At 39.9% G+C, this 14,571-nt stretch overlaps 1 protein-coding gene across 1 annotated transcript in view; it reads left to right on the top strand.

Moving 5' to 3' along the window:
* Positions 1-12,588, top strand: part of strc (stereocilin) — a 30,719-nt gene extending 18,131 nt beyond the window's left edge. The window contains exons 19-28 of the mRNA XM_031898215.1: positions 1,898-2,097; positions 3,086-3,176; positions 3,574-3,748; positions 5,073-5,242; positions 5,392-5,547; positions 6,744-6,886; positions 7,723-7,871; positions 8,438-8,535; positions 10,871-11,018; positions 12,401-12,588. Of these exons, the coding sequence (XP_031754075.1) occupies positions 1,898-2,097; positions 3,086-3,176; positions 3,574-3,748; positions 5,073-5,242; positions 5,392-5,547; positions 6,744-6,886; positions 7,723-7,871; positions 8,438-8,535; positions 10,871-11,018; positions 12,401-12,477 (1,407 nt within the window). The 3' untranslated portion in view covers positions 12,478-12,588. The remainder of the gene's footprint in view (positions 1-1,897; positions 2,098-3,085; positions 3,177-3,573; positions 3,749-5,072; positions 5,243-5,391; positions 5,548-6,743; positions 6,887-7,722; positions 7,872-8,437; positions 8,536-10,870; positions 11,019-12,400) is intronic.
* Positions 12,589-14,571: the final 1,983 nt, after the last annotated feature.

Here is a 14,571-nt window from a genome sequence, read left to right as displayed (position 1 = left end):
GCACATCAGCACCACTTCTATGTGGATCTACTCAGGATGACATTTAACAGCCTATGTGGATAAAATAGAAATAAGCTGAAATAGGAAGCATTTCTCAGAGTTTTAGGCTAACTGATAATACATGTGTGTAATCGTGTTGATGGAAGCGCATGGAATTAGAGAAAAACAAAAGCAAAACTAGTGCAATACGTACAAAACTTTCTTTGTGACTAAAACGCTAAAAGATTTTTAGCGTTCTAATTTGGTGCAAAATGTGCAAATATATTAAGTGAATCGAACAATCAAAAGTGCTTATATATCAGCCCAATGCAGTGTATCACACCCACACGATGTGTCCAAAGTAAATGCTCACCAGATTTAATTAAAATAAGAGCATGTAGAGAAATCAATTCGGCTATTGATTGCAGTGCATCCTTAGTCCTCAGAGTATATAAAATGAAGAGGAATCGAAAATAGTATAAAATCGTTTAATATGTAAAATAAAGCCCCTGCACAATGCAGGCTACTTACAGTGTGAAGCAGTATATCAGACACAACAAAAAGCCCAACGCGTTTCGCGTGCTCACGGCATGCTTCCTCAGGAGCAAATGAGCCCACCATCAATCCCCCCTGGCTATTTATACCCTTCCCACTTTTTTTTTTTTTAAACTTTACGGAAACATACATAGTAATTTCACACAGTGGGGATTGATTAAAATCAGCGGAATAATAAAATAAAATAACACATACATATAAATATAAGAGGACAATAAATGCCTATCTTTACCCGCCAACAGCAAGATATAATAAAATAAAGCATACCCATAGATATAGAGAGGAGGCAGCACACGATCACACAGTTTCTACTATACTGAAGATTTGGTTTCAAAGAACTCCACCAAGAAGCGCTGAGTATTTGGGGGACCACCCTATTAACTGTTACACTGATAATACATGTGATTATGGTACATTAAATCATCAGTTGTGTTCATTTAGAAACCCTTTTGGGATGAATCTGTAGCCACAGTGGCAGCAGCTACTAATGTCAAACTTGGAGAAAGAAAGTTTGCCAGCGCTTAGTTTGCCTTTAAAAATAATTTTTACAGAAAATGAGGTGTTAGTACCACACTTTGGCCAAAATATGTAAGCTCACGTGCCACGTCAAGGCCCCTCATTGTACGTGAGTCCTACACTGCCTAATGACTTTGAGTCTGTGATGCAATTAAAATAAAGTCCCCCAGAAAACAATGTGAGTGAGTAGTAAGACCCTGTTGCACCTACCTTTAGCTCTAGTGGAAAAGCAGGGAGCTTTTAAGCCCGAGCTCATTAGCACACACATGAAAGTGATTCATTGGTTTAAAGGCTACATAGCAGCTAGAAGCAAAATTTGGCTACAATTTGTACACAAAACACAGAAAGAAATCGCCAGCGCTCGGTCTAACCCACACTGTAGTGTTGACCAGCTGCTAGAGTGTTTCTAGCAGCTGGTCAACACTACAGCGTGGGTTTGACCAAGCGCTGGCGATTTCTTTCTGTGTAATGTCAAACTTGTCCTGGGGTCCCCTTGTGCATCCCCTTGCATCAATAGGTATTAATAGTATAAGGGCAGAAAGGGAGTGGGAGTCACTTCTGCACTGAATCTTGCTTGACAAGACAATGAGATTGCTGCATTGCTTTTGTCGGGATACTTTCAAACAAGTTTGTTACAAACAAGAAGAATTTCAGTTGACCAAAATAGCGCATCTTGGACTTCTCCATCATTGCATTTCTAACTGAATTCAAGTAAATCAGGATGAGAAGTTTATATGCCTTTAAACCTGGTTCCTTGCGAAGTGTTAAACTAAGTTTCTATTTTATAACAATAAGCGTTGATATGGATAAAAAAATAGACAATTAACTTGGCTGTATTTTTTGCTAGCAAAACCATGTGAATGGAGAGATTAATGTGGAAGAGCTGAATCTGCTGGGGCCTTTGATTGGATATGTGGGAGAAGAAAACGTTGCACACATTAACAGGAGACACTTGCTGCTTAACCTGGAGGAACTGGCTTCATATTGCCTTTCTGATGAGTTCATAAGCCAACTGGGCAACATGCTAACAGAAGAGGACATGCTTGGGTATCTATCTGTGTATCTATCTGTCTATAAGAATGTCTATATATTTACATAAAGGGTGTTTATACACACAGAAGATCAGGATGTGCATGCATTTAGTACATAATATGAATTTACCACTAGAGGCTCTCTGTGCTCTATATATCAGGCACTGTTCAGGGTGGCTTGTGTCTTCTCAGTACTAGAAATAGTTTATAGCAGTGAATGGAAGAGGATGTTTTGCCATTTTCTCTCTATGTAAGCCATGACACTCAACCTGTGAGCTTTGTGCTCTCAAATCTGTCTCCTCTGTATTAGGAGCAATAGGTGCTTTTGCTATCAGCCTGCACAAAACAGCAGGTTTATATCTTCATAGGACTGCAAAAGTATGCAATATATGAAACTTTCAGTCAGAGGGTAAAAAAGATATGGACATTATTCACCCAGAGGAACATATGTCATAGTTTCATTTTTATAACTGTAACAGATGTTATTCACAGATCTACCTACAGCATGAAAGCATGTGTTATTTTGTTATGTTCTGATGGCTGATACTGTCAATCATGTACTAATTTATGTACTCTAAAATGGACACAATGGAGAGTCATATGGGCGCAATTTATTAAGGTACAAACATGAACTGGGCAATTGCGCTACAATGATGGGGAAAACTATGGAGATTTGTGTCTGAAATTTGCCTTTTTCTTTAAAAACAGCAGGCTGGAACAAACTGGCCCATCACAATATGGTTTTATTTGAAGAAAAAGACCTGTATGCATTCATAAAGCATCACACAATTTAACACGAAAGTATATCAACCATCACGTTTAGTGTGGTAGCCCATAATGTTTTATTAAAACATACCAGGCCCAGTCATATATATCATAAGTGCAATATGCTTAATTTAAAAAAATTTGTTTTTTTTTTAATATTTGACACTATGGAGCCGCACCCCTCTTTTTGTTTAAGAACTGTTACTAGGAGTGCAAGATGTTATATTCTGTTTCTTTAGGCATCCCACACAGTGGACAAGGACTGATATAGAAGCTGCAGGAAGGCTGATCTTCTATCTTACAACTGAAAATATGAATTTGCTGCCCAAGGTAAGCTCTACCTATTATATATGACTACAGGAAAGAAGGTCAGGAACAGTTTATTGATCAGTTAAATGTTCACATGACTATCTATTCCTTTAGTCATATTCAACAAGGAAAGCACCTTCAGGATAAAAGTTGTGGTACTGACTATGAAAGGTCTGCTTTTTTTAACATATGTAAAATTATGAGGCCAAGGACAATTTAAGAAAGAAGGTGTAAATACCAAAACATCTATGTGTTTTATAGGTGCTTTGTAATTCTACCAAGGCAGATGTTCTAGCCAAATGTGCCTCTGGCACTGGGGGCCCAGTGTAACTGTCCTATCTCCCTTAGCCTAAAGCTGGTCCTGGACAGAAATTCCACACAGACAGAAACCAATTAAAATTGCTTTTTCTGTTCCCAGGAAATGTTGTCCCGGGATACACTAGAATGGCTTTTGGAGAGTCAAAGGCTGTGGGAGGAGAGCGAGATGGGGACAATATGTACAAAGCAAAGCGCAATTCTTCAGGACAAATTAAGAAGGAACAAAGTCATCTTAACGTCTTCCATGTCAAGAACCCGCTTTAGAGGCAATCGAGGTGAACATTTTTTTCTGAAAGAAAATCTGTTTTTGCACTTAGAAATGCTGCTGATTTCATTAAATTTGATATTCAAGTCATATCTATTATTATATATGTTTGTAATTATTTTGCAAGGTCCACCATTCTAGTCTTAAGGTGGCCATACACAGGTCGATTGTAGCTGCCGATATTGGTCCCTTGGACCGATTCGGCAGTTTATCGGCCCATGTAGGGGCACAAACGAGGGGCATGCCTGAAATTGGCCAGATATTGATAGGGCAGGTTAAAAGATTTAGTCGGATCGGGGACCGCATTGGCTCGTCGATGCGGTCCCCAAACCGATTGCCCCATTGCCGCCATTATAATTCGATCGTTTGGCCCCAGGGTCAAACGATCGAATTAGCCTACATTTTCCCCGATATCGCCCACCCGTAGGTGGGGATATTGGGAGAAGATCCGCTCGCTTGGCGACCTCACAAAACGAGCGGATCTTCACGTGTATGGGCACCTTTAGCAATGATCATAAGCCTATGCCTGCTCACTGCATGGAAATGTGAGTGTTTGGCGATGTTACATGCAGATATCTATAAATCTCCTTGAGTTTCAAATACAGTGAAACCTCAGTTTTATATATCCTATATTTAGGAGTTCACGCATACATTCAGGCAGGTTAATTGACTCCTGACTAAACTGACCATAGTGTGTGTTAATGTCATAGGGACCTTACATTGTAATCTCCTCTAGGACAGGGACTGATGTAAATGTTGTAAAATCTCTCGCACTATATAAATAACAGTAAATAGATTAAGATGTTAATTATACTAACCAGATGTATATTTTGCCATTGTTCTATCTGTAAATAGTCCAATTAGTGTGCATCTCATACAGTCATACACAAATCACTTATTAGGTTGTGCATGTCACAGAGGCCTTGCCCCACTCCCCATAGTGTAACATTAATGCTGCACTGCCTAACACTTGTCCTTAACACAGTAAATATTGTATGTCAAAGTAAAACTGATTCCTGTGCTTATATTATTTAAGTACTTGAAGAATAAGATGCTGGTCCTGGCCCCCTGAAAAATATAAAATGGGGCTTCTACTGTATAGCAGTAAACAACTGTCAACTGTACGATCAAACCTGAGGAAAGAAATTAACTACATTAAATCCATTCTGACTTTATTCTTTTATTATTCTTTATTTAGTTAATGCTGACATATACTTACTGACACTAATGTAACAGGAAAAAGACTCTATATAATACAAATGGTGTGACAAATGCCAGAGAAGAGCTGCTGTTCAGTGGCTACTCTAGTGTTAAAAATGACCTTCCTTCCACAGAACCCATTCCTACCTGTGCGGATATGAGAGTGACCTTCCCCTCGGCATGGACTGCTGCTCAGATCACTGGCATGGCTGCCTCTGAATTTGAAGACTGTCTGGGGTTGATTTGTCGAGATACTGAGCTCACAGGTGAACAGGCCAGGGCTGCGCTGGCAAAAATAAAGCAGGTAAACGTGTTTCATTAGCTGTACTGCTCCAGCCATGTCATCCATTTTGTTATTCTCTTGGTACTTTGTGCTATATAAGTCCTTTTTTGTTCCTAGTCAATATTCACAGTGGGAAAGTAATGTGATACTGTTGATATTATGCACCACAGCTGTTTGGTCCCGTGAAAACCATGAGCCCAGTTCTGATCCTACAGATGGGCAACCTACCCATGCACATTAATGATAAAGAACTGCAAGAAATGGAGATCCCAGACTGGGGAGTAGTATCATACCTCAGCCACATGGAAAACTGGACTCCCAAACAGGTATATCTGCAAAAGTGTTTGCTAACTTTATCTCCATCTGAGAAAATTACTATCTGGAATGCTTGGGACCTGGAGTTTTCTGGATAAGGGATCTTTCTGTACCTTGAATCACCATACCCTAAACCTGCTAAAAATCATTAAAACATGAATTAAACCTAGTAGGATTGTTTTGTCACCAATACGCAGCTCAGTTACTTGTAAGTATAAGGTACTGTTTTATTATTACAGAGGAAAAAGAAACTGATTTTTTAGAATTTGAATTTGATGAACATGGAAACAAGGGAAAGTTGCGCTCACCACTACATTTTTAACCATTAATCGGGGGTGCAATGAGGCTATGACAACAAAATTCATACAGAAAAGAAAAAGAGGTCCCCGGCCCCCAAACAGGGATTCTTTGATCCCAGTGGAGCCAATAAAAGGGCAACCATTTGGGGGTTTTAACCTTGAAAGGAAGAAAGTTACAGGTAAAACTCAGTCCCTTTGTTAAATGTATATTGAAGCAGTAGAATCTTAATGAAACAGATAAAAGTGAGTGTAGGACTGGCCAGACTGGGGATGACTGTGATATAGTTGGCCAGCTTGATTATATTGTAATATATGGACAAACAATTCCTGTTTTGCTTAAAGGGAAGGTCGTTGCTTGGGCGCTGAATGCACAGAATATCTTAATGTCCTGTATATACTGGTAATGGGTGAGTGCAGAGGATCTCTTGTTGATGTTGATTAAAATGGAAACTATGGGAGATGGCTTTCCTTTAATTAAGAGCTTTTTGGATCATCTAACAGTTGTTTACTGACAGTAGGTAGCAGAAGATGGGTTCCTAAAACTTTAACCCTTTATATGCCAGCAAACATAGAAACTATAGTGCAGGCTTTGAAGTATATTGTGCAGTATATTGTGCTGACAAAATAGATTCTTTGTGTGTGGATTGCATTTTGATATATGGTTTGATGTGTTTCTACGAACAACAAGCAGGAAGAACAAATGGCACCTGCATTTAAAGGGTTCAAGCTATTGGATAATTTATAAAAAGAAAGCCTCTTAGAAATTACTTTATTAAAAACCATCTAAAATTTAAGGAGTTAAACATATCATATACTGAATTTTCCTTAAATCAGAGTGGCAATGGATTCATGTAGCCTGATTGGTTCATTTCTATGACCCTTTCTGACCAATCAACCTTTTTCTAAAGATGAGGATATTGGTATCGAGCATTCTCCGTCAGACAAGAAAAACTGCCTCCGACCTAGATCTAACTGAGCTGACAGCACTGGGACACCTTATTTGTGGACTTGGAGTAGAAGACTTAAAGAAAATAAACACGCGTGAGTTCAGGTTGGTCTGTTACACAGATTTTCAATAATTACATGTTATCTAATAGCAAGCATATAATACTGTTTCCTATTCCCACACTCTTGGTGATGTCAGGATTGTCTTTCTACAGCTACAAAACGTTTCTGTCAGCGTTGGGGAGAAGTTGTGTTGTAAGTTATTACTATAGTCATGGAAATGTTGTAATGCAGTAAAACGTTACTGCTGGTACATTATTTTAATAGTGTTTAAAAAAAAAAATCAGAACAAATACAATTTTTATGCCTCCACTGGTAATAGGGGAAACATTTTTATCGGGTCAGAAATTAAAAATATATTTCAGAAATATTTTTCTCTAAAGGATTCTTTTATGTTAGGATAAATGAGCAGAAATGTTGGAAGTAAATCTGAAAATGTGACCAAATTTGATTTGTTTTGCATCTTTTGGAAATCAATTTGGGATTCATTTTGTAGGAAAGAAATGTAATTAGAGGAAAATTGTAATTGTATGAAGTACATGATAAGACAAGAGGGGTCACTTACTAGGACTATGGATAGAGCGGTAAGGGGCAAAAATTGTGCTTGTTCGTATTCATTCAAGAACATTTGCAGGGTCTTACTGTGCTATTTACTTTGTGCTGTATAAATCGCCTATGTGCCTCCCCTCCGTGACTACAGAGCTACTGAATACAGACAGAGCTGTATTCATGGTAAAAGCAAAGGTATTTGTGCCCCATTCTGGAGCTCAAGGACCTGTGCCGGTGCCCCAACAATGGTAAAAGGACCCTAAGGTCTCATATTTGTTCTTATTAACTTTTTGTGGGCAGCAAAAATGTCTGATCCTTTGTATGTTCCTGCAGTCAGGCAGCAGTATTTGTGGGTACACTCAAACTGAAATGTTCTGAGACTCAGCTGGAAACCCTGGCGGAACTCCTGACGTCCAGCTCAGCTTTTGGAGTGGTGAGCAGATGGGGCCCTGAGATATTCACAGAGATTGGAACACTCGCAGGTGAGAAAAACCTTTACACTGCATTTCCCCATTGCTGTATTGCTGAGATTCATTTTGGAAAGAGTGCTGTCAGTGAAAGCTGCTATTTGTTTCAGGACAATGTGATGGTGTTGGCAAATAGAGGGGATATATGTAATACAAATGGTGAGGTTTGGGTGGGGGAGATGTGTCCAACTTATATACATGGGAGGAAGATTTAGGGTTTAACATGTTCTTTAAGTGGATGTGACAGAACATGTATCTGTGCCATTTGTTTGTGTGTGTACAGTTAATCGTATGATCCCAGGGGGCGGCTCTAAGTACCTATAATGCCAATTTTCTATTTATTATTATCCAATGCACACTAAGAATTATAGAGCATTACTTTTATTGAAAATGGTTTATTTAGATGCAGCAAGGTTTTACATATGAGCTGTGATCGTAAGGGGTATAGTTTTCCTTTAAAAGGCAATCTGCCAATATTGCTAAATAATTTCTGCACATAGAAAAATAAATGTTCTAAAGAGACGTACAGTACTAGGTCTGGAGAGTTTGTATATCTCTTTAACCATATTCCCTCTCTGTAGCTGGCCTTCCGGACATTGTACTGTCTTCTGTAATACGGGATCAGATAAAAGGACTAACGCCAAGTGCTATCTCCCTTATTCCTGCACAGAAATTTGCTGTGAGTAAAACGCGCTCATATAATCATTATATCATTAGCATTTCTCTCTCATTTGTTTATATATCACTGCAAATCCTTTGTTGATCCTTGCATGCTTTTTGATTCCCTATTCACCTTAGCTTGACATTTAGGGCTCTGGTACACGGGGAGATTAGTCGCCCGCGGCAAAACTCCCTGCTCGCGGGCGACTAATCTCCCCGAGTTGCCTTCTCCCTGCCATCCCACCGGCGAACATGTAAGTTGCCAGCGGGATGGCACACCCGGCGGGGCGATTTCAGGAAATCGCCGAAAAAGACTTGCGAGTCTTTTTCGGCGATTTGCGCGAAATCGCGCCGCCGCGTCTGCCATCCCGCCGGCAACTTACATGTTCGCCGGTGGGATGGCAGGGGTAGGCAACTCGGGGAGATTAGTCGCCCGCGAACAGGGAGTTTTGTCGCGGGCGACTAATCTCCCCCGTGTGCCAGAGCCCTTAGGGGCACATTTTGCAATGGTTGGCAAATAGTCATGAATGCAAACTGACAATAGTTATAGGCATATGCATGGCACATTTTATAGAAGAGAACGCATGTGATATTTCATGTTTCTGTCATTCTAAATCTGTGACAAAAAGGTTAATGACCTCAATATTGTCCTACCAAGATGCCATAGATTCAATGGAATGTGGGGGTTTTTTGCCAGTGAAAACTGAAAATCCCAATAAAATAACTTAAAGATACATAGGAAACCGCAATTACTGAAATTATTTTCGTGATTAAGGAACAGAAACACCAAAAAATTAAAGTGTTTCAAAGTAATGTAATGCACTGTTGCCTCCGCTGGCTGTGTGTTTGCATCAGAAACCCTAGTACAGTTCATATAGACGCACTGTTGTGTAGCCCTGGGGCAGCTATATAAATTGAAATAGGGCTAGTGGGATCTTACATAGCAGATAATGGATAAGTTCTGTATAACACCATTGTTTTCTACAGAGCTCATCCATTATCTCCTGTGTAACCTGTGCCTTTTCTCTTGAATGGCTGCCCCTGTAGTTACACGGCAGCTTATTTATATAAATTATAATAGTGTTTCTGGTGCTTTAGGTGTTGTTAAAGGGAAAATCCACCCGAATGCAGCTCAAGCTTTCTGAAAATTAAACATAATTTTAAGCAACTTTGCAATATACATTAATTATAAAATATCCAGCCTTTTCATGATTTCTAATGTAATAATATGGTTTTGAACAGTTACCCAAGCCCCACCCCCTGTTCTCCTGCTGATCTGGCTGACTACTTTGAGACTTAAATAAAATGTAACAGTAGTTGACTGTCCTCAGCCTGCTTTCAGCCTGCATCTTCCAAATCCCACAATTCCCTGCACACGTAATATCAATAAGAAAAGGAACAATGCAATGCATTGTGGGTTATGTAGTTCCTGCATGCTGCCTTTAAGCTGTGGAGAAGTTGTTACAATTTGTAACATCAATGTTTTAGTCTCTCCTCCCCTGCCAGGATTTTAAATGATACAGAAAGAGAAGAACTACTTTGCAGCTGGATTTCAGCATATAAAGATTCTATTTATTTATACTTTTTGAAGGGACAGATTACAGTGATAGGTATAGTTCTGTGTTGTGTGGGGCTCTTTAACAAATTTTGGTTCAGAAGCTGGAGTTCCCCTTTAAGCAAAGATTCCTCCTCCACTTTCTGTGCATTTTTAAACTCCCTGAAAATCAGAAAACAAATTCTACATATGGGCGCTGTCTGTGCTAACAAATCAGATACAGTATATTAATTATGTGAATTCTAATGCAATAACAAGAACTATGTGCCAACAAAAAACCAAATAATTGCACAGATTTAAGCTGCCAATTTGGCCTCTTTAGATTCATTGAGCAGTTTATGGGCCCATGTATGGGTCCCTCTCATGGCCTCCCGATTGATATCTGGCTGAAGATTGTCCAACAGCTGTAGGGCCTCAGGTTGAACATGCCTAATGCATAGCCAGCAGCTTTTTCTATAAAATAATACGTCCTTTGTTCTTTTATGCTTTGTACTTTTCTGTAGCTTTTCTTCCTTAGAGGTTTCTCTTATGCTGGGGGGGCCACACAGATGTCCTTTCTGCCCTACACTGGAACCCAGCCTTGTGGGTTATGAGCTCTTTATGGAACTAATGAAACCATAATAAATGAAACCATAGCTATAATTTTTTTCTCTTGTAGCTCTCACCAGTATCTCATTAAAAGTGTATCTCTGTCTATGGAAGCTTATAATGGAAACCCCTATGGTATTTGCCTTCAATCTGTGTGAAGCTTACTCTCAGTAACATTCAGCAAACAGTAACAGGACATGTTCCATGTCAGGTTGTGTTTAGTCCTGCTCAGCTTTCCGTCTTCACCAGCGATCAGGCAGCCGCAGTGACTCCTGAGCAATATGACCATCTCAACTACCAACAACGCCAGGCCATATCTACTGCAAAGTACGAGGGAGACGTTCATCAGGATCCTAGAGGTACCCTGACAAATTTGAAGGCCACTTTGGCACATGGAGCTGTACTCACTGAGCTTGCTGTAACAAATACTTACACAGGCCAATACTGTAGGAGTTTATATATAAACATATAGAAATATTTTGCTAGTCTAATTCTAAAAATGCTATCATAGGGCTCAGTTACATTGTCACTATATGGAGAAATTTTCAGCTGAAAGTATCTAGACACACTATATAAAGTTGGAGTCTGGATACTTTTAGCCATATAGTCTACAGCAGTGCTGTCCAACTTCTGTTGTACCGAGGGCCGGAATTTTTCCGACCTACGTGGTGGAGGGCCGATAATGGAAGCCAGTTTTGACCACTCCCCTTTTTGAAACTGCACCCACTTGAAACCACACCCATGTTATCACATGACCATACCCATATTAATGGTTGTAGTACAGCAAAAACCTGCCATACTCTGCCTGCCCTACCCTGCCTGTGTGTGCCATACTCTGCCTTCCCTACCCTGCCTGTGTGTGCCATACTCTGCCTTCCCTACCAAGCCTGTGTGCCATACTTGGCTGGTTTGTGCCATACTTGGCCTGTGTGTGCCATACTCTGCCTGCCCTACCCTGCCTGTGTGTGCCATACTCTGCCTTCCCTACCCTGCCTGCATGTGCCATACTTTCACTGTGTTTGCCATTCTTGACTGGTTTGTGCCATACTTGGCCTGTGTGTGCCATACTCTGCCTTCCCTACCCTGCCTGTGTGTGCCATACTCTGCTTGCCCTATGATGCCTGTGTGTATGGCACACACAGGCAGCCTACTGTGACACAATGCTGGCACTGCTCCAACAGTCTGCACAATAACTATATATTAAAAAACTTTTTAATTGCAGTACCACCTCAGTATATGTTCTTTTTGTAGTGTGCAGGGTGTATTTGTGGGTTTCTACTGCTCCTGAGGTGTGAACAGGGGAACAATATGGGTGATTACAGCCTGAGCCTGAGGTGTGAACACTGCAGGGGGTGAACAATGCAGAGATTAAAAGGTGTGAAAAACACAAGGGATTACATATTTAAACAATACAGGGGGTTTACAGCCTGAATCTGAGGTGAGAACCATGCAGGGGGGGCAGTTAATCACAGTACTGATACCATTTAAAGCTTACACAAGAGTAAGCCATCAAAGCAGCCAGACAGGTGGGGGGCCACACAGAGGGGGGTCGCGGGCCGCATGCGGCCCGTGGGCCGCCAGTTGGACAGCACTGGTCTACAGTATATCCAGATACATATAGAAACTGATATTTGCATTGCACGGGGTGCTACAGGATTAGTAACACATATGAGATTCAACTACCCCCTGTGTTGGTAGTAAGGCAATGTTTTTCTAATGATGTGCTTCCCTTCATTTACAGGAGAGAACAGTGGCACCATTGCCTGGAGGCAGAATCTGGCTGTGTATTTCATTACGATACTCCTGATCCTGATGTGATGTTCATTCCCAGCCTTGTTGGTTGGAGTTTTATGAGATGTTTTTGTAAAACAATACTTACGGGTCCAATGTAAATTTATAATAAAGCTTTCCAGGTGGAATTACACAAAGCGCTGGTCTTCTGTTTTACTCTAGAAAAGCCCTTCCTGTTGGCTTTATGGTGCATAATACATTCATTGGCATTTAAGCAAATACTAGATTTCTACTGGCAGTTGCTCATAGCCATGCAATAATCAACTCCATATGCGAGCACAATATATTTGTGAGGAGAAAAGACAAATTGAAAATTGGATGTTGATTTTTTGTATAAACAATAAAGACATTAGTTTGTGTTGGAAGGGGGGCATTTCTAATGGGATATGTATTATTTGACCAACAAACAGTTGCTTCCATATAAGAGGTTATATATGGCCATTATGTAAAGGAATTAGTCAGCTCGGCAACACAGTGCTCACCACCTCTATCTGTGTTGGTATAGCCATATTAAAGGGCAAATGGCTGCCTCCAAAAAAAGGCAGTGCAGCCCTGAACCTTCCTCCTCTGCAAAGTACAACAACAATTAAATGTTTCATGTAATAAAAGTCACTACATTTGCCCATAGCAACTAACCAGCAGGTAGAATTTACTGATCACCTGTTTAAAAGTAACTATTTTATTGTTGCTACAGTTAACTACACCTGGGCAAACCTAGTGTCTTTTATTACATGGGGGTAAGGGTTATTTAATAGTTTTAGTTAGTTACGTAGTTAATTTGGGTTGGAAAAAGACAAATGTCTATCAATTTCAAACACTCCAAATGACCCCCCATTGCTTGTATATACACACATCTATCAATCCATCAATCCACTCACATATATAAAACTATATATATACAAATTCAGTACCAGTATTAACTAATTGTAGATTTTAGTATCAAAATAGAATAAGCATACAGGTATGGGATCCCTTATCCGGAAACCCGTCATCCAGAAAGTTCAGAATTAATCCATTTTAATCAAATAATTCAGATTTTTAAAACTGATTTACTTTTTCTTTATAGTAATAAAACAGTACCTTGTAAGTAATCCAGTTAAGATATATATAATCCACATTCGATGCAAAACAATCCCATTTGGTTTAATTAATGTTTTATTGATTTTTTAGTAGAGATCCAAATTACGGAAAGACTCCTTATCCGGAATACCCTTGGTCCTGAGCATTCTGGATAATGGGTCCTATACCTGTATTACGCTGGTCCAGGAAGTCATCCAAGCCTCTCTAAAAGGCACTGATAGAATCTGTCCTCACAGCATACCCCGTCAGGACATTCCACAACCTCACTTCCCCCCACCTACAATGTTTTTGATATTTACAGGTAATCAGAAATCATATTTACAGGTAAATCTATCGTACCAAGCCAACCTATGGCTTTCGGCCAGTGCTTGTTGGGCTTTTTTAGTTCAAGACACCCTTGGAAGGCCAACTTCAGATACAGGACATAATTTGTGTATATTTTAATATATATATGTACTTATGTACGCAGTGCTGTATCAGTCAAAAAAGTCTTTTCACCCTACCTGACCTCCAAGCTGAGCTTTGGAGTATTTAGGAGAACAAACAGGCAAAGCCTCTTAAGTGGCCTTCAGACTGATCCCCACTGCTGCAAGCTCTCCCAGAGGGGTCAGCCACACAGCTTGGAAACCATTGCTATAGGCTCATGGGGCAGATTGTGTGTCTGTGAAAAAACACCTAAAACTGCTATGCCACTTTTCATTGCCTATAATATGTAGTATTTGGTCGGAAAATACTTCAGTGTGCATTTTGATGAGTATATTGACATCTCATCTTAAAGACACTAATAAATCATAATCCTCCAGTAGCCAACTGTCATTAAATGATTAGATTACATTGGAAGTGACTCACCGTAGACATTAAGGGAGTAAATAAATATATACAGAATTGTGTATGTATTACTATACCTAAAATAAAGGTTAAACCAAAGGGCCATCATAGGGTAAAGCAAAAAACATATTTGCTCTGGGCACCTACCATGTGAAGGGCCCCTTGGTTAGACAACAATGATCTATGAAACAATTTTAGGATATACATGAGGGA

Source organism: Xenopus tropicalis, chromosome 3 (genome assembly GCF_000004195.4).
Source record: "Xenopus tropicalis strain Nigerian chromosome 3, UCB_Xtro_10.0, whole genome shotgun sequence".
In the NCBI taxonomy this organism is placed as follows: domain Eukaryota; kingdom Metazoa; phylum Chordata; class Amphibia; order Anura; family Pipidae; genus Xenopus; species Xenopus tropicalis.
This window is presented reverse-complemented; position numbering and strand designations above follow the sequence as displayed.